The sequence below is a fragment of the Corylus avellana genome, chromosome 3, assembly GCF_965113065.1.
Source record: "Corylus avellana chromosome 3, dhCorAvel1.hap1.2, whole genome shotgun sequence".
NCBI classification, from domain to species: domain Eukaryota; kingdom Viridiplantae; phylum Streptophyta; class Magnoliopsida; order Fagales; family Betulaceae; genus Corylus; species Corylus avellana.
In genome coordinates, this window is record NC_142492.1 from 7,817,444 (window position 1) to 7,845,411 (window position 27,968).

The 27,968-nt window shown below is 34.6% G+C and overlaps 3 protein-coding genes across 3 annotated transcripts; 2 read left to right on the top strand and 1 right to left on the bottom strand.

Annotated features, from left to right (window-relative positions):
* Positions 1–908: 908 nt before the first annotated feature.
* On the top strand, positions 909–4,081 carry LOC132176213 (BTB/POZ domain-containing protein At3g05675). The gene is made up of 2 exons (XM_059588352.2): positions 909–1,025; positions 2,506–4,081. Exon 2 carries the CDS (start codon positions 2,575–2,577, stop codon positions 3,871–3,873), a length of 1,299 nt encoding a protein of 432 aa, XP_059444335.2. The 5' UTR covers positions 909–1,025; positions 2,506–2,574; the 3' UTR covers positions 3,874–4,081.
* A 7,418-nt stretch (positions 4,082–11,499) lies between these two features.
* Positions 11,500–15,714, top strand: LOC132176614 (uncharacterized). The gene is made up of 3 exons (XM_059588872.2): positions 11,500–11,831; positions 14,449–14,597; positions 15,372–15,714. Exons 1-3 carry the CDS (start codon positions 11,655–11,657, stop codon positions 15,508–15,510), a joined length of 465 nt encoding a protein of 154 aa, XP_059444855.2. The 5' UTR covers positions 11,500–11,654; the 3' UTR covers positions 15,511–15,714.
* A 2,697-nt stretch (positions 15,715–18,411) lies between these two features.
* Positions 18,412–20,207, bottom strand: LOC132175133 (Dof-type zinc finger DNA-binding family protein). Its single transcript, XM_059586971.2, has 2 exons — positions 19,968–20,207; positions 18,412–19,528 (listed from the first exon to the last, which is right to left on the bottom strand). The coding sequence occupies exons 1-2, from the start codon at positions 19,986–19,988 to the stop codon at positions 18,761–18,763; spliced, it is 789 nt and encodes a 262-aa protein (XP_059442954.1). The 5' UTR covers positions 19,989–20,207; the 3' UTR covers positions 18,412–18,760.
* Between the last annotated feature and the right edge of the window lie 7,761 nt (positions 20,208–27,968).

Consider the following 27,968-nt stretch of genomic DNA (forward strand, 5'->3'; position numbering starts at 1 on the left):
CTTTCATATCGCAAGAAATTTTCTACGATTGTAAAGAGTTCTTGATAAGATTTTTTTGTTTGGAGACAGTTCAAACATTTTCTAATTCTATCATAAACCTCTCACAATTACCTACTCCGATGCAAAAATAATTGCAAAGAATCTCCTATCGGAGGAGATTAAATATTCGAATAATTGTCGTGATCCATGCTTAATATCATCCCACTCAAATTTATTTCCCCTGTTTGGCTAGAGAGCATTAAACAATTGCACGTGCATGAGCAACTTGTGCAAGTTGAGAGAAAAATAATTGAAAAAAATTGCTACTTTTTGGGACTATGAGCCCCTCACCCTTAAAGTTAGCAAAATCAAATGAAACTACCCATAAAGGATATCAACGTTGCCTTACCCAATTCAACTTTCAATTCCTTTATTCACATTCTTTGCCCTTTGGGTAATCCCACTTAATTTACTCTATAAAAAGGGTTAAACAAAGGTGGTTTTGCTAACATGTCTCTAATCAAACACAACAACACTTGTCTCTTCCAATCATTTCTCACCCACTTTAGGGTTATGTCCCAAACAACATGTCATGTGTTCAAAATTGAATTAAAATTAAAGTTTGGCTTAATTTTATTAAAAATAAAAAATAAAAAAATAAACTGTCAAAATTGTCTATAGAAAATATATGTAATTTTGACTTGGCTAAATTCTGAAAAATATATGTGAGGGTTACTTATATATTTTAGGCATATGTCAGTTTAATTTTTTGAAGCGGGTTACGAGAAAAGTTCTATCAGCCAATTCTGCCCTTAGAGTAATCTGCTATATGCCACTTGTCAGTGTGCAAAGTCTCATGTTTAACTTACCAGAAGGGCATAGGTGTCATTCGCCACTTTCGGCTTTTTTCATGTTGGTGACAACTGAAGCTGGACTCAAAAAGAGTCCTAAATATCTAATGGAGGGCTTCGAAATGTCTACTTAGGAAGTTCGGAAAGACAAGCTCACCTGCGGTTAGTTGATGCGTTTCTGTGCCCTTTTACAAGGTTAGTAGCTTTTTCGACGATTACCCATTTGGAAAATCTTCCTCTTTGTATCGATTTGTGCTCTCCAACGCATATTTTAGCTGCACTTTTGATTTCCTTTTTCTCTGCATTTTTTTTTTGGGGGGGGGTTTTGGCATAGATTTAAATGGGAAATTTGATTTTCATTTAGCAGCTTCTGAGGAAAAAATTTGGGTTTTGTTCTTCGCTTCTCGTTTAACCAGGAATCTATTTCAGGAAAAAAAAAATAAAAATAAAAAATAAAAAATTAACGAATTAGATGCTTCCCAAATAAAACATTGATACGTGAATTAGCTGTATAAGAGCTGCAGTATGCAGGAATTGCAAATATGGGTTCAATCAGGCTAGGAGTCTTGTTAACGATATGGTTTGATATATAGGTTCTGTTTGGATAACATGAAAGTTGGAAACTTTAAACGTGATAATATTAGAAATTTGTCTGAGATTTGTCAGTAACAGGTTTGGGAATTGGGGTGGATTAGGAAAAGTGGCTGAGATAATCCTTGACTGTCATAGGAAAAAGTTGGGACTTTCACCAAACGTACCCATCCCATCCCTCTAACTTGAGGCTTGGGTTGTGTTAGTTAATGTTATGATCCTCTGTGTTTCACATGGTTTAAGTGCAATCTTAACTTTTTGGACACCCTCCGATTATATGTTCTAGTCATGGAAAAGGCGACCTATGGGATAGCTTGAGCTGCTGTGGACGTTGGATTTGGAAGTGTGGTGGTATGTTACGATCCTAAGTATCACAAATGGCTTAAGTACAATCTTAATCATGTGTTTATAAGTCCTTGGCCAACCTTCCCCTTGGAAATTGGTTTTCAATGGTAAGTTACAGCTGAGGTTTGTATTAGATTAAGTTAATCTATGATGAATGTTGATTGCCAAATTGTATTTCTTTTGTGGTATGATCATGTTATCGCATGTAAAAGAATTTACAAGGGTCATATACCCTGCCATTGTGGATGGGTAATGATTCTGCTATGAGGCATGTTAGTTTGTGAGGCATAACACCAGGGGAATGCTACGTGGGAGAACCAGTGATAGTTTTCTTTTCATTTCATCCCTTGTGGGAAAACAATGACTTCTCTATTGATGCTGAAACCAAGATAGATATAATTATCAGCCAGCTTAAGATAGCCCTGAGTTTTAAGTGTTTCTAGACATACTTGTTTCTGCAGGGATTTTCTTTTCTTATAGCAAGTCTAGTTATCTTGTTTGCTTTTCTGGGTATGTAGTGGCATATGATCCCAAATACAGCACGTTTCCCAAGTCACATTTTGTAGACATGCATGTTCTTATGCCATTGGAGACATACACAACGATGAGCATGTTTGTGCTAGTTTTGCAGTATTTAAATGTAACAGTTAGCCGCTGCGTTGTAATACTTTGTCGAACATAAATATATTTGTCATACATGTGGAATTTATGCGGATTGACTATTTTTTTTTTTCTACAGTTGAACTTAATGTGAGCGTGGCTCTTTTGATTGCATAAAGCATGAATTTGGTCGTAATCCTCTTCATACATGGACAAAACCATAGTCGCCGAGACTTGCAAACTTGGTGACCGGAGCACCAGTGACACCATCATACGCTTGAAAAATAGAGAAGGAAGACCTGAATGTTTCTACTCTCACTCTTCCATCCTCATAAATAGGAGCAAATTCTTTGCCAGTCAGCTATCCCATCCAGGCGCTAGTACTTGCATTGATATTCACTGCTCAGAGTTTGACTATGATGACCATGTTAATCTTTTGAGGCTGCTGTATCTCTCTGGAGACTCGATTCTGGAGTCCTTGGGCTCTGTTAAATCTGCTATTGGTATTTTGCAAACGGCTGTTGCCTTGGATTGTGAAGAAATCGCACAGAGCTGCATCCAATACTTGGAAGCCGTTCCTTGGGAGGACAAGGAAGAGGAACAAATTTTGAAAGCAGTGACTAAATTGGGTCCAATAGCCATGCCCATATTAGCCAGGATCCAGCCTGTAGAGTTAAGTGCCTCAAAAAATGTTTTTATTTCTGCAGTTCGCTTTGCCATGTCCATCGGTGGATCATATCCTCCATTTGGAGACGAGCTCAAGACTTCTGCTCAAGAACAAGTTGAATACATGCTGGGGGAAGATGAAGATACACCATTAGTAAAGGCAGATCATGAAGTAAAATCAGTCGTAAGAGTTGGTCTTTCCAAGCTTTGTTCTTCATTTGAAAATGAGTTATCCTCACTGCTTTTGGAGTCTGACCTTGCACATGAGACAGCAGAGGGTAAAATTCTGCAGGCTTTATCTGATATTGAATGGATGTGTAACATACTTCCCAAGATGGACTTAATGCAGGACTTTGTGTCAAAGTGGGCTGAAATCTCTGCTAGTGTTTTGGGGATCATGGAAGACAAGAAACTTGATTGTATTATGTGGGGTTTGAAAGTAAAGTTGATAGAAGTGACTGTAAAAGTCTTGGAAGCAGTTGGCTATGGCAATGTGATTGTTCCAGCACCATGCCGGGTGCTGCTGCTGAAGACATGGCTCCCTTACATAAGAAAGATGAAGCCTCTCTTGGATTCAAAGGGCAATGAGGAGACCGGTTTTCCTTACAAGATGAATGAAGACCTTTGTCAGAGCATCGAGGGTGCAATAGTCTCATTGATTCTGGCATTGCCATCAAATGATCAGGCTGATATTCTTGCAGACTGGATGAAAACTCAGCAACTCCTTCGGTTTCCCGACTTGACTGAGGCTTTTGAGGTCTGGTGTTACAGAACCAAGTCTGCAAAGAGAAGATTAGTGCAGGGCTTAGACAGTGTTAACAATGCCACTGTTAGCCTTTGAATTCTCTCTCAGTTTTTTTGTGTCATTTGTTTATGAAATGGGATGGATGGTGATGATTCTGTTCTTGTATTTTGACAGAATTACTCTATTTGATTTTTTCTTTTGGGTTCATTTCCATGTAGTTTCCACACATTTAACAAAGCCCCAGTCAAATCCATAGCATGATTAATAGATCATCATTGTCCATGTTTATTCATGTATTTTGACAGATTTAAGCTCTATTTGATTTTTTTTTTTTTTTTTCTTTCAATTGGGTTGCATTTCCATGTAGTTTCTGAACATCTAACGAACTCCAAACATATTATTATATCCAGGGCATGCTTAAAAGGATCATCATTTTCCATTTAGGTGGGTTTTAGTAGATCATACTAAACCAAACAAAAAAAAAAAAAAAAAAAATTGATCTGACTTTGTGTAATTCAAAATTACTATTTATTTCAAAAGTTTAAGCTATGAGGGGGCTCAAATGAGATCTAGCACGTAGAGTATTCAATTGAAATGTGAATGAATTATGTAGACAAAGTTTGAATTCAAAATTTTTGCTTTAATAACATGTTTAAATTACTATTGATCATTCAATGAATATTTTAATAGCTTGCAATATTGGCCTTCTAGGATACAAACATATTCTTTTTGAACAAAATTTCAATTGAAGGTTTCATCCTAGAGTACGTGGATAGGGATTTTTATTAATTTTGTTGTTTGAATTGTTAGCGATTCAGACAGAAAATATAAGAGAGCCACTATGGGCCCATATGTCTGAACAAGTCCCAAACAATCCGCTCACCCACCTAAAGAGGTAGATAAGTCCTATAATACTATACAATTTGTCGGACAAAAGAACAAAGTAAAAGCTCCAACTTTATTTGGGAATTCCATTTTGAGCTATTTATTTAAACATAAATGACTCAAAGTACATAAATTGATAAAGGTGTATAGCTCCAATAAAAAATACTGGATAAAATTGTAGTTCAATTGAATTGAAGCAAAAGATTAAAAATATATATAACCAAGAAGTGGGGACTTGTTTCACAGGTGGACAAAAGAATTAAAAATTAAAATATATTTTTAATGCTGGCATGGTAAGAATCATAAGGTAAAAAGTGACAAATATGTTAGAAAGCAGAATCCAACTGATGCTCTAAAAAGAATCATCTCTTCTACCACATCAAGACAATTGCTGTATAAGGAATTTGCCCCCAGAAGCTAAACTATATTATGAACCATATATAATTGGTTAATCTTTGACAAATTCTAAGCCATAAATTAGCTGTGATAACTTAGAAGTATTTGAATAGACAGTTGAAAATTAAAAGCAAAATATACCCTTTGTTTTAACCATAAGGTCTCGAATTCTAAAAACAATAAAATAATAAAGCAAGTTATCATTAAATAATGATAACCATATTAAATTACTAGTTATCCCATAAGCTTAAGCTACTAGGAATATATAAATTTAATCACTTAATCATTAGTTTAACACTCTTACTCACGTGTGGGCTCAAACTCCTTTTTAATAGGTGAAGTCCAACACATGAAATATTTAATTTAAATAGGGTGATTTGACGGAGTCAAGGTTCGATCTAAGACCTTTGACTCTAATATCATATTAAATTACCAGTTATCCTAAAAGCTTATGCACGAAATAAAGCTACTCTATGTAGTGCATATATACCCTTAACTTGCTATCCATAATTTGCAAAAGAAGGAAAAACATGGCTAAGAATTTGTTTGATTCTTCGCTATTTTCTTTCACTATTTTTTTTTATCTTCACACTCCTTGTAAATGCGGGTAAGTAGTTTTACATTTTATTAGAGATTGGATCATATTGTTGCTAAGCATGTTAAATGATTAGCAATGTTTTGATTATGTTGCGGGAATCTAATGCTTATTTCTCTCACTTGAAATAAGAAAGTGACTCTTATTTCTCTCACTTGGTTTTTAAAAAATAATATCAACCAATGATTAAAAGGACACTAGGAGAGCAACTAACATTTCCCTAGATATTATAACTATTACTTTGGACGGATTGCAGTTCAATTGAATTGAACCAAAAGATTAAAATATATATATAACCAAGAATTTTTTTTTTTTAATTAAAATATATTTTAATGCTGACGCGGCAATAATCATAAAGTAAAAAAGCCACAAATATGCTAGAAAGCAGAATCCAAATGATGCACTACATAAAAGATGATTCTATTAAAGAATCATCTCTTCAACCACATAAATTTCTTTATAAGCTAGGAATTTGCCCCCATAAGCTAAACTATATTATGAACCATAGACTAGTTGTGATAACTTAGAAGTACTCGAAAAGACAGAAGAAAATTACAAGCAAAACTATACCCTTTATTTTAATCGTAAGGTCTCAAATTCTCAAAACAATAAAATGATAAAGCAAGTTAATTAATAATAACCATAGCTTATGCACGAAATAAAGCGACGCTATATAGTGCACAAATACCCTAAATTTGCTATCCATAATTTGTAAAAGAAGGAAAAACATGGCAAAGGTTGCCAAATTTGTTTGTTTCTTTGCTATTTTCTTTATCTTCTTACTCCTTGTAAATGTGGGTAAGTAGTTTTACATTTAATTAAAGACTGGATCATATTGTTGCTAAGCATGTTAAATGATTAGCAATGTTTTGACTATTTTGTGGCGGGAATCTAATGCTTATAATTTTTTTTAAAAATTTACAATTATTTCAATGCATTAGTATTTTTTTTTTCTCTAATGATTTCTTTGTATGACGGAGATAACAATTGTAAGAAAAAACTTTCTACTGGTTGCAAAAACTGTGACAAAAGATGCAAGAATGAAGCGCATGCACTACGTGGGAAATGCGAATTTTCTTATTTCATTTTTTCGGCATGTTTCTGCTACTTCTATTGAACAACGACGACACTCGGGAAGTGCATATGACAAAAAATGGGATATATGATTATGCTATTACAAATAAGATGTTTAAGTGATTATGATTATGTATTTTTTAGTCTATGGCTTGCTAATATGTGCTTCTACTTCAATTAAGACTCTCCCCCTTAATGTATACGTTTTCAATGGATAAATATATTCCTGTTTATCATAGTGTCTTGACTTTTTCTTTTTTTTTTTTTTTTTCTTTTTTTGAGGAGAATATTTCAATTTTCATTCATTTGGATCCAAGGAAGGTGTTTGATGGTATGCTTGAGAGGAATGTAGTTGCTTGGAATTTGAGGATTGAATTTGTGGGTAACATCCGAAATGGAATGATTTTGGTTTTCCTATATCAAATTTTTTTATTCTGCCCCTCGTTTGCTCAACCTCCAATTTCCTCATAATCTTGAGAGCGAGAAGTATGGTTTGTAATTTTTTGACACGATCCATGAATCCGTTACTAACCAACGTGAAATTTATAGGTGTTAATTCTAATTAACCCGTTTAATTAAAAAAAGTTGATTATGATTAACTTTATATCTCGACACGATTCAAACTTGATTCACGACATTTATGATTGTCAATTTTTGAAACTATTCGCAAACAAAGACACAAACCAACACAAAATTAGTAAGTTTGAGTTGAAGGGCCTGACTCTTTTAATCAAATGAGTTGAGTTATAGTCGTATACTTATACCTCGACACGACCCGAATTTTTTACACAACTTGCAAATCTAACACGAAATTAACAAGGTAAAGTTGATAAATTTGATCAATTTAATTAAATAAATCAAATTAAGCTTTATCTAAATAGCTTTATAACTATACCCGACAAAACCTAAACTTGAGACGCTAACACAAATTATCACAATTTTCACGTGATCTAAGGTGTGAGAGGCATTTGTTTTTACCTTTAGTGTTTAATTCACCCACGTACAACGTCGTTTTCTTACTGATTACATCTTGACCGTCCATCTCCTGCAAAGGAGGTGTCCCATCTCTACTTGTTGAAATCCCAACTCTACCCTCAAAACGAACGCACCGAATCCCCCTTCTCCAAATAACCGGTAATAGCATGCAATATTGGCCAATATTGGCCTTCTAGGATATGCACCTATTCTTTTGGAATGAAATTTCAATTGTAGTTTTCATCCTATAGTGTACATAGATAGAGATTTTTACTAAATTTGTTGTTCATATTTTTAGCAATTCATGCAGTAAATATAAGAGAGGTACTATAGGGCCTACTTATCTAAACAAGTCTCAAACAATCCCACCACCTTCTGAGGTAGATAAGTTTTATAAGGAGTCTCTTACATTTTAAGCCTGAATTGCTAACCATTCGAATAGAAAAGAGCTAGTAAAGTCTTCGTGGAGTGATTATGGCCTTGACTAGATTTTTCGCTTGAAACTTGGGACAGCTAGACCGGCATCATGGAGTGGTTATCTTCGGTGTTACAATCTTGATACCCCCTTCAAACAACCATCATGCTGACACGACTTGCCGAATTATTTTGTATTTTCCTCTTGGTAATGTGCTATCATTAATTTTAGTTGAGACTTGTGGTTTATGCTTTATCTTCACGACTTAGATTCTAGGCTCTCAAGACTATTTTCCTGACTTGGATTGGTTGAGCATATATAAGGTATGTCAGATTTTTTTAGATAACTATATTTCTAAAAAGTTATTAGGGGAAAATACATTTTACCCCTTCTGAACTATCCACTCATTTGCACTTTTACCTACAATGTTTAAAACGTGACACATGACTCTCCCAAACTTTCAAATTATTGCAATTCGATCATCCCAAGTTAAAATAATAATAATAATCATTATTTAAACAAAAAAAAAAGAAAAAAAAAAGAAAGAAATATGCTGGGGTGGCCGAACCACCCCCATGGCCTAAGGGGGTATTCAGCCACCCCCTTGGCCTAAGGGGGTGGTTCGGCCAGCCCCAGACCGGCCGTCTAGGGGTGGCCGGCCACTCCCTATGGGGTGGTTCAGCCACCCCTGTCCTTGCTTTTTTTTTTCTTTTTTTTTTTTCATTTTTTAATTTTGGGTTTTTTTTTTTTTTTAATGACATGGCACCCAAAAATCTAGGTACCACTCCACGTGAGGCCCACGTGTAAGGGTGACGTAGCATTCCGTTAAAAAATCTAATAAAATTTTAACAGAGGTACTGAGTGAGTTTTTTTGCAAACCACAGGTACCATTTGCGATATTTTTGAAAACCCAGATGCCTATTTGATTTTGGTGCAAACCACATGTACCTGTTTTGTATTTAACCCTAAAAAATAATATCAACATATGACTAAGAGGACACTAGGAGAGCACCTAGCATTTCCCTAGATATTATGATTGTTAACTTTGGAAGGATTGATGGTTTTGAAATAAATAATTTCTTGGTGAAATTTTAGGCAATAAAAAAACCCTGGATCAAATTGCAGTTGAATTGAATTGAACCAAAAGATTAATATATATAAATAACCAAGAATTTTTTTTAAAAAATATATATATATTTTAATGTTGACGTGGTAATAATCATAAAGTAAAAAAGCGACAAATATGCTAGAAAGCAGAATCCAAGTGATGCTCTAAAGTCACATAAAAGATGATTCTATTAAAGAATCATTTCTTCTACCACATCAATTTCTTTATAAGCTAGGAATTTGCCCCCATAAGCTAAACTATATTATGAACCATATATATATAATTGGATAATCTTTCACAAATTCTAAGCCATAGACTAATTGTGATAACTTAGAAGTACTCGAAAAGACAGAAGAAAATTACAAGCAAAACTATACCCTTTATTTTAATCATAAGGTCTCAAATTCTAAAAACAATATAATAATAAAGCAAGTTAATTAATAATAACCCTAGCTTATGCACAAAATAAAGCTAGCATAAATACCCTCAATTTGCTATCCATAATTTGTAGAAGAAGGAAAAACATGGCTAAGGTTGCCAAATTTGTTTGTTTCTTTGCTATTTTCTTTATCTTCATACTCCTTGTAAACGCGGGTAAGTAGTTTTACATTTAATTAAAGATCGGATCATATTGTCGCTAAGCATGTTAAATGATTAGCAATGTTTTGACTATTTTGTGGGAATCTAATGCTTATAAATTTTTTTTTTAAAAAAAATTATAATTATTTCAATGCATTAGTATTTTTTTTTCTCTAATGATTTCTTTGTATGACACAAATAACAATTGTAAGAAAAAACTTTCTCCTGATTGCAAAAACTGTGGCGAAAGACGCAAGAATGAAGCGCATGCGCTAAGTGGGAATTGCGAATATTTTTATTTCATTATTCCGGCATGCTTCTGCCACTTCTGTTGAACGGCGACGACAATCGGGAAATGCATATGATAAAAAATGGGAATATGATTATGCGATTACAAATAAGATGTGTAAGTGATTATGATTGTGTATTTTTTAGTCTATGGCTTGCTAATATGTGCTTCTACTTCAATTAAGGCTCTCCCCCTTAATGTATACGTGTTCAATGGATAAATATATTCCTGTTTATCATAGTGTACTTGACTCTTTTTCTTTTTTTTTTTCTTTTTTTTCTTTTTTTTTTTGATTAGAATATTTCAATTTTCATTCATTTGGATCCAAGGAAGGTGTTTGATGGTATGCTTGAGAGGAACGTAGTTGCTTGGAATTTGAGGATTGAATTTATGGGTAACATCCGAAATGGAATGATCTTGGCTTCCTATATCAAATTTTTTTATTCTGCCCCTCGTTTGCTCAACCTCCAATTTCCTCATAATCTTGGGAGCGAGAAGTATGGTTTGTAATTTTTTAACACGGTCCATGAATCACTTACTAATCAATGTGAAATTTATAAGTGTTAATTCTAATTAACCCGTTTAATTAAACAAGTTAGATTATGATTAACTTCATATCTCGACACGACTCAAATCTGATTCACGACATTTATGATTGTCAATTTTTGAAATTATTCGCAAACAAAGACACAAACCAACACAAAATTAGTAAGTTTGAGTTGAAGGGCCCGACTCTTTTAATTAAATGAGTTGAGTTATCATGGATTTATATAGTCGTATATGTACAACCAAATCTCTTCAATTAGATATAGTTGCATTCAAATATAACTCTTGTAATTATCTCTCTTAATTATCTTTAGAGTAGTTTTATCTCTTGTAATTATCTTTAGCGTAGGTTTATCTCTTCTTATAAAGTTCTTTAGTTGTATTAGTTCTCTTAGTTACTATCAAGTTTAATAATTGTTGTTAAACTTGATTGTAATTGTAACATTTCTTCCTATATATACAATGATAACGAAGCTAGAAATTTATTCTTCCAAAAGCAAGTTTCTTTGCTTTCTTTTAGTATAATCATACATCGCCACGACTCAAATTTTTTAAGCACAAAACCAATACAAAATTAATAAGTTAAAATTAAAAATTTTGATCAATTTAATTAAATGAATCGAGTTCCGCTTTTATCTGCATAGCTTTATAAGTATTCCTTGAGACGCAAACCCAAATTATCACAGTTTTCGCGTGATCTTCGTGCATTTGTTTTTGCGTTTAGCGTTTAATTCACCCACGGCGTGGTTTTCTTACTGATTATATCTTGACCGTCCATCTCCTGCGAAGGAGGTGTCCCATCTCTACTAACCGAAATCCCAACTCTACCCTCCAAATAACCGGTAAAACCAACCCCAACATCACCAAGTCACCACACTCCCTATTTCCCTCCGCGGCGCGACATCAACGACCCGACGACCCGAGCTCTCGTGGCTGCCAATTCTAAAAAAATCTTCGGGTTTCGGGATAAATCCGTCATTTGTGAGTATTGTGAGGGAGAGAAAGGCCAAAGAACATGTACGTCCAAGCGGTGCCTCCGACGGATCTGAACCGGAACACCGAGTGGTTCACGTACCCGGGCGTGTGGACGACCTACATCCTCATCCTCTTCTTCTCGTGGATCATCGTACTCTCCGTCCTCAACTGCTCCTCCGGCATGGCCTGGACCATCGTCCACCTCCTCCATTTCTGCGTAACCCTCTCTCTTTTGTTTCTCAATATTTGATCCGAATTTCGATTTTGTGTTGCTTTGTTTAATTACATGACTTGGGGTTTAGTTTTGGAGGATTTGATTTAGCTGGTTGATTAAGAAAAAAAAATTCGTTGATTGCTAGATATATAATACGATTGAGGATATCTTTCATGAATGCTTGATTCGAATGGTAATTAGGTTTTCTTCGCAAATATTGGTAGTTCGGATGCTAAAAATGGAAATTTTCTGACAATTATGTTGTATAAAGTGACCAAAATTTGGGTGTATGGTGTGCTCTAGGATGACTAGAATGGTTAGGAGTATAATATTGGAGAATTAGGATAGCTTAAGCTAGGAGTTACCTTTTTAATTCCAAGGTGGGCGTTGAACGTGTGCTTTCTACTTTTGAATTGGCTGCTTAGGTGCTTTAGTTATGTTAACTCAGCTCAACTAAAGCCTTAATAATCCCAAGGAATTGGGATTAGCTTTGTGGATCCTTTTATGTCACTCAGACCTATCTGACGACATGTCCTTGTTTAACCTCTCTGACTTTTCCCTCATTTTAGTAACTGTTGGATATGAGGCATTGATCAACATGTTGTTGGCATCAATAGTAGTACATTAGTGTTGGGCATGCTTCAGCAATATATGTGTGTGTGTGTGTGTGTGTATTTGATTGGATTACAAAAAGCACCCAGTGGGATTTGAACCCACAACCTCACCGTCCACCTTGCTACAAAGGGTGAAAGTACCATAAACCAATATTATTAATTTAAATGCTAAAAATGGACTGTGTGGGGACTGCATGGTGTGCTCTTAAGGAGGGGACTAGAATGGTTAGGAGTATGATAAGTTGTTTCTGGGTAATAAGCTGGGAGTTACCCTTATTATTCCAAGGTGGGCGTCAAGACTTTTTCTTCGTAGGTTAACGAACTATATGTCAAGTTTCTACTTTTGGATTGAATTGCTTAGGCTCTATAGTTTTCTCAATTCAACTCAACTGAGCCTTATTCCCAACTGATTAGGATTGCTACATGGGTTCTTTTGTTGCCACTCAGTCTGATCTAGGGCTGTGGCCTCGTTTACCTCTCTAACTAGGCTCTTTTCCCTCATTTTAGTAACTTATAGATATGAATCATTGATCAACATGTTGTTGGCATGAATAGTAGTACATTAGTAATTGGGCATTCTTCACTAATATTGTTAATTTAAATGCTAAATGGAAATATTCTAAAGGTTATGTGATAAAAGTGACTGCCTTTCTAGCTAGGGACTGCATGGGGTATATGGTATGCTCTAGGGCGACTAGAATGGTTAGGAATATAATATAAGTTGTTTCTAGATAATAAGAGCATTGGTATAGCTTATAGGCTAGGAGATACCCTTTTACACTTAGACAGCAGCTTGGCTCACACCCTTAGTGCTTAGCTATCTTGATTTCCTTGTTCTTTTCTCTTCTTCTAGTTAGACGTTTTTCTTGTATACTCCCTGTGTACTAAGGTTGCGCCCCTCGGTGCTTTTGATATATAAACATTACTTATATAAAAAAAAAAAAAAAAGGCTAGGAGATACCCTTATTAATTCTGAGGTGGGTGTCAGACATGTTCTTCGTAGTTTAAGGAATTATATGTGTAGTTTCTACTGTTGGATTGGATTGCTTAGGCTCTTTAGTTTTCTCAACTCAACTGAGCCTTAACCCCAGCTGATTAGGATTGGCTACATGGATCGTTTTATTGTCACTCAGTCTTATCTAGGGCTGTGTCCTCGTTTACCTCTCTAACTAGGCTCTTTTCCCAAATTTTATAACATATGGATGTGAGATATTGATCAACATGTTATCAATATGTTAATAAGATAGTCTAATTTTGACTATGGAGATTGTTTTTTCACCATATCCATCTCTCAATTTTATCAATCGTTTGCTCTTAATCTATTATGAGATGGTGCTATATGTAAATTTGATAATAACTTTGTTTTTGTGTGGATGAATCAACATGCACTTCTGTAAGTAGTTGGTCGCAGTTGAAAACCTTGCAAGGAAATGTTCCATATCCTGTATGGATAAACTGCAAAAAGCAACTTAATGAGTAGCCATTAACTGTTATTGTTCTGGCATCTTTCCTGAATTATCTCTTGTTGTTTAGCCTTCTTTTGTGCTGCCTGGAGTGAGTGCGGGAAGGTGCTGCATTGTCTTTACCAACATAGTATGATTTGTTTGTTTTTCTGATGCCTGAAATTCTTTCTTCTTTTGTCTTTCTTCTTTTACTTAACACTATGTTCTTGACTTTTGAGAATGATGTTTCTTTTCCTCTGGAAAATCATCTAGAGGAGTGAAGATAAATGGTCTCTACTTAGTTTTCACCGCCGTTGATTTTGCTAAGACTTGAATTTTATTGGAAAGCTTGTTTTCTTGAGAATATGCTGTTTGCAAGTCAAGTATCTAGTTGGAAAGGAAAATGATGTTTTTGAGATTGAATTAGTTATTATATTAAAATAATTCCGCCTAATGATCTAGACAAGAATTAACGTGTTCTTCTTCACTTTGCATACTTATAACCTTCCTGTTCCTGTTATCAGTTTTACTGTTTTCACGTGGTGATTCTCTATCTTCATTCAGGTTACTTATCATTTCTTCCATTGGAAGAAGGGAACACCATTTGCTGAAGACCAAGGTATCTACAACAGGTTGACTTGGTGGGAGCAGATAGACAATGGCAAGCAGCTCACTCGCAACAGAAAGTTTTTGACTGTTGTACCTGTTGTCCTGTAAGTATTTCATTAAGTTCATTTCTTAATCAAGTGAACAGAAGAAATGTGTATTGTAGTTATAGCATCAATGGTCTCATGTCCTTATTAGTTGAAAAAACACTTTTGGTGCATGGTGTGTGATGGGGTTAAGGAGGTGGTTGCTGATTTCACAGATTATTGTGCCCCTCTCAGCAACCTTTCTGAATTTAAACCCCGGACTATATCCTCTGAGCCCCTCGAAGTAGGACTTTTTACACCAGGAATAAGAACCTGAATAAGTATCTGAAGCTCTCATATAGTGCTAATCAATGTTGGGGGTTGATATGTGTTGTAGGAACTCTACAAGGCATTGTTGAACTCTTCTTTTTACTGTGCAGTTAAGATCTAACTTCTGGTGCCATTTACTCTTTTTTACTTTATCCTCTTTTTTATGGGACATATTTACTTGATTTGCTAGGCAAAGAAAGCTCCTCCCGCAAGGCTCTGTTTTGAGAATGTTTTGCTATATAATACTCTGTATTTCATTATTGATAGAAATTGTTGATATTCTGGGACCATAGCCAGTTCTTTGCTTTCTCATTATATGTTGCTTTTCTCGATTGTAAAAAGGTACTATCTCTTCTAAGAGAGTCTTTATTTGTTTGTATATCACATGTTCTACTAGCTTATGAAAGACATAATTTTTTCGACGTGAGAGCCAATTTCAGCAGTCCAAGACTTAAAAATTGCTGTTGAAAGTAGTACAACCTTAATAAGAACGGTGATTTTATTGCCATATGTTTGATTTGGCAGGTATTTGATAGCCTCACACACAACAGACTATCAACATCCGATGCTCCTTTTTAACACATTGGCAGTGTTTGTGCTGGTGGTTGCAAAGTTCCCAAATATGCACAAGGTCCGAATATTTGGAATCAATGCTGAAATGTGAAGACACTCAAGTTTGGTTTACTCCTGTTCTTAGGATGATCATTTTGATATTCCATTTGATATCCCTGTACAGATGTTGAGACTGGAAAGGGTGTAATATTTTTCCTTATTGAAGCAAAAATTTTACGTATATCACTGTTCATCACTTTCCGGAGAAATAGTCCCACTGTATTTTCTCTCTATACCAGCTAATATTGGTGAACTATGATGATGATGCTAATTGCCATGCTATTTAAATCGTTTTCACCTGAAGCTAACACCTCTCTTTTAGTTTGTCTAAAAAAGAGAAAAAAAAAGTTTGCTTGTGCTTTCTTGTTGAACAATGCTCATGGGGGAAGGTGAAAATGTTTGTTTGTTTGTTTTTTTCTTTTTCTTTTTTTCTTCTTCTTCTTTTGTTTACTCTTTTTCAAAAATAAAAACACTCACAAACAATCAAAATACAAAAGAATCTTAAAAATATTAAAATAATTTTCACTTTTGTGTTAGAACATTTTTCAAACTTAAAAAAAAAAAAAAAAAAAAAAAAGGCACCCTGCCAGTATGTGGAAAGTGGAAAGCTTACACAATAGGACCGACCTATTCACATCCTACCAAAAAAGCCAACCAACAGAGTTCTGGACGGTGGTGGAATGTTCTCTCTGTTTGTAGCTTGGTAGCACTTCCAAGCTACTGCATGTCCGGTAACAATATCAGAGTGGACCCATTGATCTCATGAGTCCCAAGGGATTGAGATCCGGGAACGTATACTCCGACGGTAAGTAAAAATTATTATTAGATTCAAAAAATAATGATAATTTATTCTTAAATCATCATTATATTTTCACCGTCACGTAACTTGCAAGTCACAAAAATGGTGTGCAAGCCACTGGTTTGTCATTGGAGGGGTTGGTCGGATCACCTCTTTTGGTTACGGGGCCAATGACCAGTTTAGAGTGGTCGAACTAACCTAATAACCAAAGGAGTGGCTTGACTATATCTTGTTGGCTACCCCATTTTATTTTATTTTTCATTCTCCTATATTAATTTGTTAGGGTCCGGATTGTTTGAATTAAATAAACGGTTACAGATGAAAGCTAGTGCAACCGGCATATATATATATATATATATAGGGATCTGATTCATTTGGAAAAGCATAACCTCTATCCACGAGTGAGAAAAGTAATGTGCATGCATTAAAGAAAATGACATTTTCATTTTGTAATCAACAAAAACTTGCGACAGTTTAATTTATAATGACCAAATTATAGAATTAATATTCGTGAAACATTTGGCTCTATGAATTATTCAATACGGTATGAGAGATATATAAGTTTGAACCTTTTTTTTTTTAATTTGGTGCGAGAATGAGCATAATATGAGAATTTTATTAAAATGTTCAAAAGATATACTATATATAAAAGGCTCTCGATCAGCTAGGTAATTACAAAACCGAACAAGTTTAATTGCTCAAAGCCAGGATCGAAATTTCATACTTTTAGGGTTGTGGGGTCTCTTTGTCTTTGGTACGTAGGTCTCGTTGCCCCAACCCACAGCTCCCCGATACTTGAATTACAGTATAATTCGAGCACCCTAATTATAGGGTACCCTCGAATCATTCCCAAAGTCATGTTTAGATGATCCATCCAGGCAACAAACACAAGTTTGTTCCCATTCCCGCTACCCTTTCCCATTAATAGCTATAGGTGGTCAGAAAAACTTTGAACCTATGCACCACCCTTGGTGCTCAAGGAATATATATTTTGTCCAAAGTAATGTTTGGGTGGCTGGATATTCTGGTTTCCCTAACATCTCATAGACAAAAGCAAAGTAGAATCAAAACATCATCATACATGAACAAAACCCCCCTAAATTTGACAGGAAAAACATTTCCATGATAGAAAATCATCAGTGGTTGATAGAGATTTTTAACAATTTTGCTGTCTAGATACTAGGAATTCAAAAAAAAAACCACCTATAAAACCCACTAATCAAATAAAACAATTGAGTCTCATAAAAAAATCTTCCACATTTGTTTGCAGTGTCCAAATGCATCTAACATTTGCTAGTTATTATGCACACCTAGTGGCTTACAGCAAAGAACCAAAATAAAGTAGTTTATATATATATATATATATATATATATATATATATATATATAAAAGAATGGATGGTCTAGATCTGGATGGATATCATCAGCTTAGTGGGGTGTATTATTCTTTAGCACACTTGCCAAGGGGAATGTTTGTGGGTCCCTTCTAGGACCAGAGAGAGAAGGCTTTGTCAGATCTTTCTCAATATTTCAATGAGAAAAAGAAAAAAAAAAATGAAAGGGAAGTTGTGGCATGGAAGCAATGACTTTCGTATAGTAAAGGTGGTGGCAATGTGAGGGAGTCTTCAAAACTGTTTAGATATAGAAATCAGTAGGTGAGGCTTTCGGTTGAGGCAGGTTTAGTGGTTCTAAACTAACGTTAAGGTTGAGCTGCTTTCTGCAGAGTTGTTTAGAATGTCATGTGGGAGGGATCAGATTTCTCACCTGGCTACTCAATATCTTCCATGGAGATTTGCTTCGATGATTGGAAGAATGAAGAATCTATGCGCTAATCACACTTTAAAGCCTGTTTACAGACAGCAAGAAAGCAGAATATATATATATATATATATATAGAGGAAGATAAAGATATATGGAAAGAATGCAAAGCAACCACTGCAAAATTATAAGTACTATATATATATATATATATATAAACAGAGGCTGTTTTCTTTTTTCTTTTTTCATTCAAGAACCTCCTTACAGACTTGCAAATTTACATAATTTTTTGGATGAAAAACTTGCACATTATACATTCTGTTTTTTGTCCCAAGCCAATTAATGTGACACACAATAGTGAGATATATATGCCCTTGTGCTCTTGAAGAAATTACATGAAATAAAGGGCATGGTGCATTTTCCCTTCTCTACTTGTTAACCCTAAAAAAATTCTGGGCATGTCTTGATATCTCTTCTTCTATCCTTACAAAGTATCTCAAATCATATCATCCTTTCGTGAAGCCAACCTAAAATAAGCTTCAAAATTCCCACCATGCTCAAAGAGTAAACAAGATGATTAGAAGGAAAATAGAAAAAGCCAAAGGAGAAAGAAACCCATGTATCCTATGATCTGTTAGTTATGAAGAAATCCAAACAAGTAACCCACAGCCTAAAAACCCATAATTGAAAAAAGAAAAGGAAAAAAAAAAAAAAAAACATAAACTCAGATTATCTTTCATCTTCTTTACCATGATCCTCCACCTAACATTCCAGTCCAATACCCAGATGAATCTCCTTGCTCTTTGCTTTGCTCAATACCGCTTGTAGTGCTTGAGACTTGTTTCAAATCTTCAAATGGAAATAAAAGCCTCCCACTATTCTCTTGAACAACACTCTGGAAACTCCCATATCCACTCCCTAGCCCATCCAGAGAGAAATTCAAGGATGGCTTGAAATCCTGCAAGGGAAACCCAGATGTGTAAACTGTGGTTGGATCTGCAGGAACTGGCATAGGCATGAAAGAATTGAAATTCCTTGAGGTTATCCCTGTGAGAAGCTCCAAAGCTGAAAGCTGAGATGTAGAGGTAGTAGTAGTTGTAGTTGTAGAAGAAGTAGCAGGAATTTGGTTCTGCTTGTTTCTGAAATCTTGAGTGGCTGGGAAAGCCAAATTGAGATCTTGAGTACCCTCATGGATCTTAAGATCAGGAAGCTTTTTTGAAGAGGAAGAAGAAGAAGATGATGATGATGATGATCTCTTGTTCTTCCTTGAGCCTCCCCCAACAGGAATGTTTCTGAGAGATCCACCTTCAGTCCAATACCTTCTACATGTTTTGCAGAAATATCTTGGCTGTGTGAGGCTGTAGTTGTTGTAGTAGCAGAATTTGGTGTTTGTTGAATTGCACCTTGGACAGTTTATAGCTTGTTCTTTCTGAGGCCTTGCTTTCCTCTCTAAAGCTGCAGGCTTTGGACAAGTGTTTGTGACTATCTCTTCTATTGGTTTCACCACAATCTCCTAAAAAAAGGCCAAATCACAAAAGGAAATCAACCATAACTTCTTCAAGATCAAACAAAGAAGATCAAAACAAGTTAGCTGCTGCCTTTAGACTTAAAAAGAAAAGAAAAGAAAAAAAAAAGGGTTTCTTTTCCTTTATCATATAAGCAAAAGAGAAAGATAAAGTGAAATATGTTTGAAGAACTGATAAGAACTAAATCCAATTAGGTGGGGACTTGCACTAGGCACACTAGCCATGAACACCATCATACTTTTTTACCCAAAAAGTGCCCAATAAACAAGAGAAACAAACAATTAAATGAAAAGCCAGACCCAGAAAGAAAGAAAGAAAAAGAGAAAAAAAAAAACAAAAAACAAAAAACAAAAAAAAAACATCATAGTCTCATACAGAATCAACAACACAAAGACCAAGTGATCATGGATCTCTCTGTCTAGCTACCTGTGGCCATTGAGTGTCCATGGATGCAACTGAAAGCGGTTGATGCAAAAATGGTGTCTTCAAAGAGAGTAAAATGACCTCTTTTTCTTCAAACTGGTTTTAAAAGCAGGAAAAAGGAATGTTTAGACTGACTGGTGGACGTACTTTGTATGTATCACCCTTCACCCTTGCTTTATGTGCTGTGTACATATGAGGGAGACACAGAGAAATACTATATATAATTATATTCTTCTCATTTGTGAATATTTTAATTCACAGTTCTGGGTGGGAGTATCTGTTAATAATCTTTTATATATATATATATATAGTCCCACCCACGAAATTTCATATATATATATATGAAATTTCGTGGGTGGGACTGTAGATATATATATACGTACATTTTGATCTTGTGGTAGTGGTGGCTTAAAACCTCTCTGACCAGAAAAGTAAAGGGAAAGTGATCAGATTTCTTCCATAATTTTTTTTCAGGCAGCCAGATTTGTGAGGTTTTTGTCCACTTTGGTTCCAGAAACTGTGTTTTGATTTAACTTGTTCCTGGAATTAAAACGAAACCAAAAAGACGAAAAAAATCGTATGAAGAAAATAATTGACTTGTTTTAGTATAGTAAATTAAGTGCATGATGTCTTTATGGGTTACTATTAATATGCTTCGAAGATTGGATTTTAGAATTATTATTTTGTAATTTTTATTGTAAGTCTCTTATAAATTGCCACGTCAGTTCATGTGACATTTTTTTATGTCAAAAAATGCTTAAGATGCTATAACTTTTATAATAATTTTCTTAATTATAAACTGAAATTACAGTCTATAATTAGTTAAATGATTAAAAATGTATAATAGACGTACAAGTTAACTACTAACTAATTAAACGAACAAATGAGATTTTTTAGTTAATCATCTTATAAATTGTGGCTTGCTATGTCATTTTGTAAGCTAATCATAGTACCATATATTTGAGTGGTGCTTTTTGTTTTTTAATTTAAAAAGTGTTTTGACGTAATATAAAGATAAAAATAGTTTTAAGTGTTTTTGAGTATTTTATGCTTGAAGTTATTTTTTAATTTTTTTTTTTTAAAAAAAAAAACAAAAGCAAAAAAAAAACCTAAAGAGCATTATTAGACGAACTCGTAACTCTATGTTTGTTAATATATTTTGAGAGGTATTTTTTGTTTTTAATTTTAAAAAAGTATTGTACCGTGACATAAATATGAAAATTGTTTTTGTATATTTATATAAGTATTGTTTTGTATTTAAATTATTTGTTTATATTTTTATTTTGAAAAAAAAAATGGTAAAAAAACAAAAATATTAACAAAGGAAAAGATTTTTTTCCATTATATATAAGGAATTAGCTAGCAAGGTAGACAACTCTAAAGATGGCTATGGCTATAGCTCTCATCCTTTAAATGCTTTAGTTGAGACAACCAAACTCCAATAATGTGACTATCAGTACAAACCCTTTATGCATGGAGGCATGCAAAGTGACTCAGGATCCACAAAATTATAGCTATGCTATACTCATAGACATAGTGGGAGCCCAGTAGGGTGTGAGAAATTAATGCAAGAGGGTGACAAATCGCCCAAATTATTTTTCACCATATGGTCAATAACTTTTGCTGCAAGCTAGCTATATATAGCAGCTTTAATTTGAAGATAAGGAATTGAACTTTAATTCATTCATCCATGCATGCATCATATATATATGAGATAGGCCATGCATCATCAACGGATATGAGGAATGGCTAATTAATGGGTATATACCTTTATTTGCATGCCATGTTGTGGACATGAGAAAGGACAAATTAGCATGCTTTTAGGTTCATAATTTCCGCATGTTTTTGAACTAATGTTCATAATTAGCAGAATTCGTCAACCCATTATTTTGTCCTTAACAAATACATTAATTAATTAATTAATTTTTTAAAAAAATTAATAATATCAATAAGAGGTACTATGCAAAATATATATATATATAAGGTATTAGCAGTATTTGCCCTATCACTCAAAAAACGTTAATTACGTTGTAGTTATATATTGGAACTCCTATAATCACTTAAAATAAACTAATGCAAGGCTTAATACTCGTAAACACTTTTTTGTTTGATAACACCTAACATTAACAAACAACCTAAAACATTCAAAATTATACTTTTACTTTTATGTCACCTCAAAATACATTTTCAAACAAAAATGAAGTAAAAAAGAAAAAGAAAAACATCATATAAAAAGCATTAACAAACCGAGACAGTTTGTCTTATGAAAAAGAGACATGCATGTTACAAATTTAAAAAATAAAAAATAAAAAATAAAAAAACGTAGGCATAAAGAGAGTGGCATGGAAGATGACTCGACTCAACCAAATTTCCAATCCCCCACAAACATGAATTGACAAAACGTATATCTTTCATCATGAAAAGGGACTCCTTAACATCAGCTTTGTAAAGCAAATGGTGGCAGCCAAGCAATCAATTATCACACTAGCTATAGTTGTGGCCATGCAGCATATAATATATTAGCTGCAGGTCGGTCTTGCTAGCTTCTTTGGAAAAACAGATGGGAATAATTAACAACGTTAATGTTATTGTCACAGTCATAGACATGATGTTTTAATTAACTTAATTAACTCTCCCAAATCTCTTTTGTAATCACGAATTTGCTCACGGGTGTTTATCCTAATCACCACATTAGAAAGGAGTCTCTTTCCCAGTCACATCTAAGGGAAACACCAAAACAGAAAAAGAAAAATTTGCATATCCCAACACCTTCCTGGGCTGAAAATGTGAAACAACTTGACGACAAAAACCCTTTATATTAAACTACAGAAACAACACATAAAACAACTGCTAGCTACCCGACCTATATTTGTATATACCGTAGGTAAATATAGTACTGATATTCTGGCCGGTTGCATCTCTAGGTGAAATATGCCATCTATCACTTGATCGTCAGCTTTGGCTTGGGTTCAGTTTTAGTTGGATCGGACTCGATCGATCTGTTAAGATTGTATATGATATGTGTTCCGTATACGTGTCTAGTTGCAATTGACACTCGACATAATCCAAACTCTTCTCTTCATTATTATTAAAAAGGAATGCTTTTTGTCTCAAACATGTTTATAAAATGGAAGATTGTTTGATAGAGTTGTTTGAACTGCCAAAGCGCCATTAAAAGCAGTTAATGCCAAATTTATCTCAAATCAACTCAATGGCATCCCTCCGTTTGAGTTCATAGCTAGGGTTCAGTTCCTGTTAGAGTTGGACTTTTCAAAATTGAAACACACGTCATTTGTGTTTGGTTACAAAACACACGCATGTTCTAATCTTAAAAGATTTAGTTCTAACCGAAATTGAATTCAAACCAAACCCGTAGAGCTAGCACAATAACTTTTTGGTTATGGGGTTCGGAGATAGTCATTACCAAACAAAATACATCTTTCAAAATTCAATCGAACTTGAATGAGCGTATTCGGTTTCTCGTCATCGAAGTTCCTCCTAGTGTTGATTTCCAACTAGTAATTTTTACTATAATCATGCTTAAATAGAAAAACGAGAAAGTAGTCCTTCCAAAATCCAAGAAGGAACAGACGCTCAATGCTCACATGCAGTGCCGTTTTTGTCACTTGTGATCACTTGGGTACACAAATTGGAGGGGGGTTATAGCTGGTGTCCTTGATCCATCATCGCATGTGCACTATGCAGTCACGTCTTTTAAGCAGAATGATTGAACGGTCCTGATAGGATCGGTTTCAGATTGTAATCATGGCCGTGATTGATGAAAATGGGGCCCTCTATCCATCAATTATAGAGGTCCCACGTGGGTATCTTTCTAAACCAAAATTGCTCTCATATCATTAGCATACGTAATCGCATGCTCTCCCCAGGCCCTTATAATATTATTAGGCCCACGTGGAGAGCATCTATTGCTTCACTCAATCAATCATGTCCCAAACTCGACAAAAAAAAAAAAAAAAAAAAAAAATTGTTAATGTATTCTGAGAAATGTTTTTGTTTTTAATTAGAAAAAGTGTTGATAAAACATGGAGGAGTGAAAATAATTTTGATCGTTTAGAACAAAAAGAGAGAAATAGTTGATGATACAAAATTTATTTACCTTTGAAAATCTGATGGTAAGAGAATGGTGCTTAAGAGCTTATATACATATTATTAAGATTAGATTTAACTTATGTGGGACATAAATATCGTAATATATCACTACACTTTCACAGCAGATATTCACAGTAGCCTACTCAATTCTAATACATGTTTGTAAAATCATTCACATATATAACAGTTGATGAGTGTTTAGATATAACACGCCAAACATATTTAAGGGATTTTTAGTTTGAATCCAAGTTGAGACGAATAATTTTTTTCAAATTTAGTTTATTAAACTGATATCTATTTTAATAACACATGATTCTCATGTGCATGTAAGAATCATGTGCTTTAAAGATGAATCTCGATTGATAGACTGAGTTAGCTAGGAAATTTTTCTTCAGCCAATTTAAAAGAAAATTTTGTCCATAAAAAAATTATTAAAAAAAAACTAAGAGCATGTACGGACAATTTAGAATAGACCATGATGTTATGATTGCCTCCCAAAACCACCACGCCACAACTTTGCTATCACATAATTAAAGATAGGATCATAATACACTTACTTGACATTACGTCTAAATCACTAATCTTTAAAAAAAAAAAAAATCCATCTTAATCAATATTGTTATTAATTTATATATCCTTTCAATTATTTTCGAAATCAAATTTGGACCTAAATTTCAAACTCAAAACTCAAATTTGGATATTAAATTTCAAAAATCAATGTAGTTGTGAATGTTTTAAGTGTTTAGAATTTGTGTTGAGTGTTAATTTCATGTAAAAATACAAAGTAAAATTTAAAATGACTTGAAGAGAAATTACTTACGATATATACAAGACATTTATTAATATTCTTATTATCACTTGAACTCTATTCAATCTGGCATGACGTATTAGTTGATCGGACAACCTACTCCAAGCTAACGAAACCTACAATAAGAAAAAAATAGATACGAGTGATCTCATCTGGTGAGCCAACGGGATAATACTCTGATGCTTAAGTTAATATTCTTTTAGAAAATAAGAGTAATAAACTTAAAAGATTATTGTGTGGTGATAGACGCTTCATACCTCTTAAGTCTTAATAGCTTATTTTCTTAAATTCATGTGCACTAGTTGCATTGCATTGGGCTTGACTCTTGCCCTAGTGTCTCCCTATTAGTAGGCAATGCTTTTAACTAGATGAATGTTTGGTCATTAACTTTGACAAATTACATCTTATGTCATGTTTTGCTTTCCGTCGGTTATGGTGAGGCATTGACATCAAATTAAATGCTACTTACTATTGTTGTAGGGAGGTAAGAAAATGACGCATGTATCAAAGTGTAATGCGCTGACCGATATTCTACTAAAAATGTAAGAAGTAATTGGAGTAGGGTTGTTAGACCTCTATGCTAGACTTCATAGATTTCGTGTTATGGAAGTAAACCAACTCTCATGGAATTAACCGATATCTAGACGGTGGACTCCCCAGGTGCTTGATTGGGCTTGGACCACCTACAGTGTCACCCGCCCAATGGGTCTTGTCGGGACTACTTTAAGCCCGGGCCCCACTATGAAGAAGCATCGTTTTTTGAGTACACCATTGCAACATACGAAGTACAAATACTCCTAGTGTATCATTAGTGAATCTAGCAGTATCCTATATAGAATGGAAGGTGGATCTGCACTGCAGGGCTGAATTGGCGGCGATCAGAAGCCGTCAGATGTGGGGCATCTTCTCCGGGCGGGGTGGGGGCCCATCAAAAAGCACCATCGCTCACACCAAGAAAGGCATGCGATTAGAGATAGTGGGTGGGGCGGTGGGGGTGGGCTTTGTGGGGTCGGCCCGTGGGCCCCGCCGCAAAAAAAATGCGCATGGCCAACTCATTCTCTACCCAACCAAGTAAGGAATCTAACCACAGCCGTCCGATCAAAATCACCACAATTTTTTATGTTTTCTTTAAAATACCCCGCCCAAGCCTTGCCTAAGCCGATGATGTCACGTGCCTCTTGACGTGGACCGCATGTGCTAGTGCGGGACACGTCAGCAAAAAAATATATCAACTTTGGATGACTTTTGTCACACATTTTATTCCCTCCAGTCAAATTAGTTGTAGATCGGTGTAAGCGACCCCCGATTAGATAAATCAGGGCCGTTGGATCGGTTCGAGGGTGGGGAGGAGGCGGCTTGGGTTCTTGGGACCCACTAAATCTCAGTTGAATTATATTTCCACTAGGGCGGAGGGGAGCTCTTTCGTCGTGTTATGGTGTGAATAGAAATGGCATCATATTCCTTTCAACATCTATTGAAAATTTTTCCATTATATTGCCTCCAAATAATACCCACATGGAATCAAATGAGTCATATGTATTATTTTTAAACGAAAATAGTGAAAAGTCTTCGGTTTTAGATTGCATTTGAAAAAAAACGACGGTTTTAAGATTGCACGATTATAAAAGTCAAACTGCAATTTTATTAAACGCTTAATTACATTTTAAAGACGATTTCACACTCTAATCCCACCGAAATTATAATTATAGTGGCATGAAGAATTGTAGTTTAAATTTATATTATTTTCATGTATTTTGACAGAATAATTTAAGAGAATACATATTATTGTAAACAAAATAGAGAGAGAGAGAGTGAAAATACATGAAAATAATTTTGATAAATTAACACATTAAAAAAGTTTTTTTTTTTTTTTTTTTTTTTTCGGTATCATAAGTGCACTTGATGGGGTCCGACCGATCAAAATTTTGTGGCATAAACTCGCAAAAGATTTTGATTGTTGATTATAAGATTAATTTGCGAAGAGTAATGATATAAGTACAATTAGTTAATACGTGTTGTATGTTTGTGATTGAGTTACGTGAGCAAGTAATTCTATTAGTTTCTTTTATGTCCCTCAAAAAATGAGGCGCCTTTAAAATTATCATTTGATCAAAAATTTAATAATTATTAATTACAAATTCAATGATGATTTTAAGAGTCACATCATCATTTGAGGGACATAAGAGTAACACAAGATTGAATTATAATATTACTCTCACATCAGCTATTAAAAAAAAAATTAACATCTTTTTATTACATATTGACACGGGTTAACAAGTTGGAGAGAGAGGGAGGGTAGACTTTTGCCGACCCATGGCTGAAAATTAGTTTTGCAAATTTTGAATTATTAGGCAAACGCGGCATTAGTGGAGAATGGAGAGTGGATAGGGGGGGAATGATTGCAGTAGGGAAGGCCGGCGCCTTAGGAAAGGGACCACATCGGCTATATTCTCCCCAGGGAGCGTACTTCAGTGGGGAAAGTTGAAGAAATCCCATGGTGGAGTGGTTTTTCTGGGTAAGAGTTGAAAGTCATTGGATTCTGTAGAAAAAAAGTAGTATTTCAATTTTTCATTTCTTGGATTCCTGAGATTCGCAGCAGAAACATTTGGGATCACTTTTTTCTAGTTTTCAGTTAATTTGTTTAGAGAAAGTGGTGATCCTGTGGTCTTGGATTATTCATGCAAACCTTTGATGGTTATAGGCCCCACGATTTTGAACCCAACACACATGTTTTTAAACCAAATTTGTAAAAAGTGTTTTTTTTTTTTCAAGAGAAATGTAATTATTTACACTGATTTATCATATTCATTTCATACTAGTTGACGTGATATATTTTAAGTGATTTTCTCTTAATATTTTTAAGTAACTGGCATGATAATCATAAATCATTTAAAACACGTTACGCCAACCAGTAAAAAATTACCCTTTTTTTTTTTTCTTTCAAATAACTCCCTCTGTTTTTTTGACTTTCTACCGGTGATGAGTGACATGGTCAGCAGGCCAAATCATGTCCGATAAAAAAAGAAGAAGCATGTGTTACTAACTTACACGTGACACACGCCACACTGGACACACTATATATTTGT

Coding starts and splice junctions, on each gene's coding strand:
- LOC132176213 (XM_059588352.2), top strand. CDS start 2,575: ATGGACAAAACCATAGTCGCCGAGACTTGCAAACTTGGTGACCGGAGC.
- LOC132175133 (XM_059586971.2), bottom strand. CDS start 19,988: ATGGACACTCAATGGCCACAG. Junction 19,529..19,967: donor TGGACACTCAATGGCCACAG/GTAGCTAGACAG, acceptor GCCTTTTTTTAG/GAGATTGTGGTGAAACCAAT.
- LOC132176614 (XM_059588872.2), top strand. CDS start 11,655: ATGTACGTCCAAGCGGTGCCTCCGACGGATCTGAACCGGAACACCGAG. Junction 11,832..14,448: donor TCCACCTCCTCCATTTCTGC/GTAACCCTCTCT, acceptor ATCTTCATTCAG/GTTACTTATCATTTCTTCCA. Junction 14,598..15,371: donor ACTGTTGTACCTGTTGTCCT/GTAAGTATTTCA, acceptor TTGATTTGGCAG/GTATTTGATAGCCTCACACA.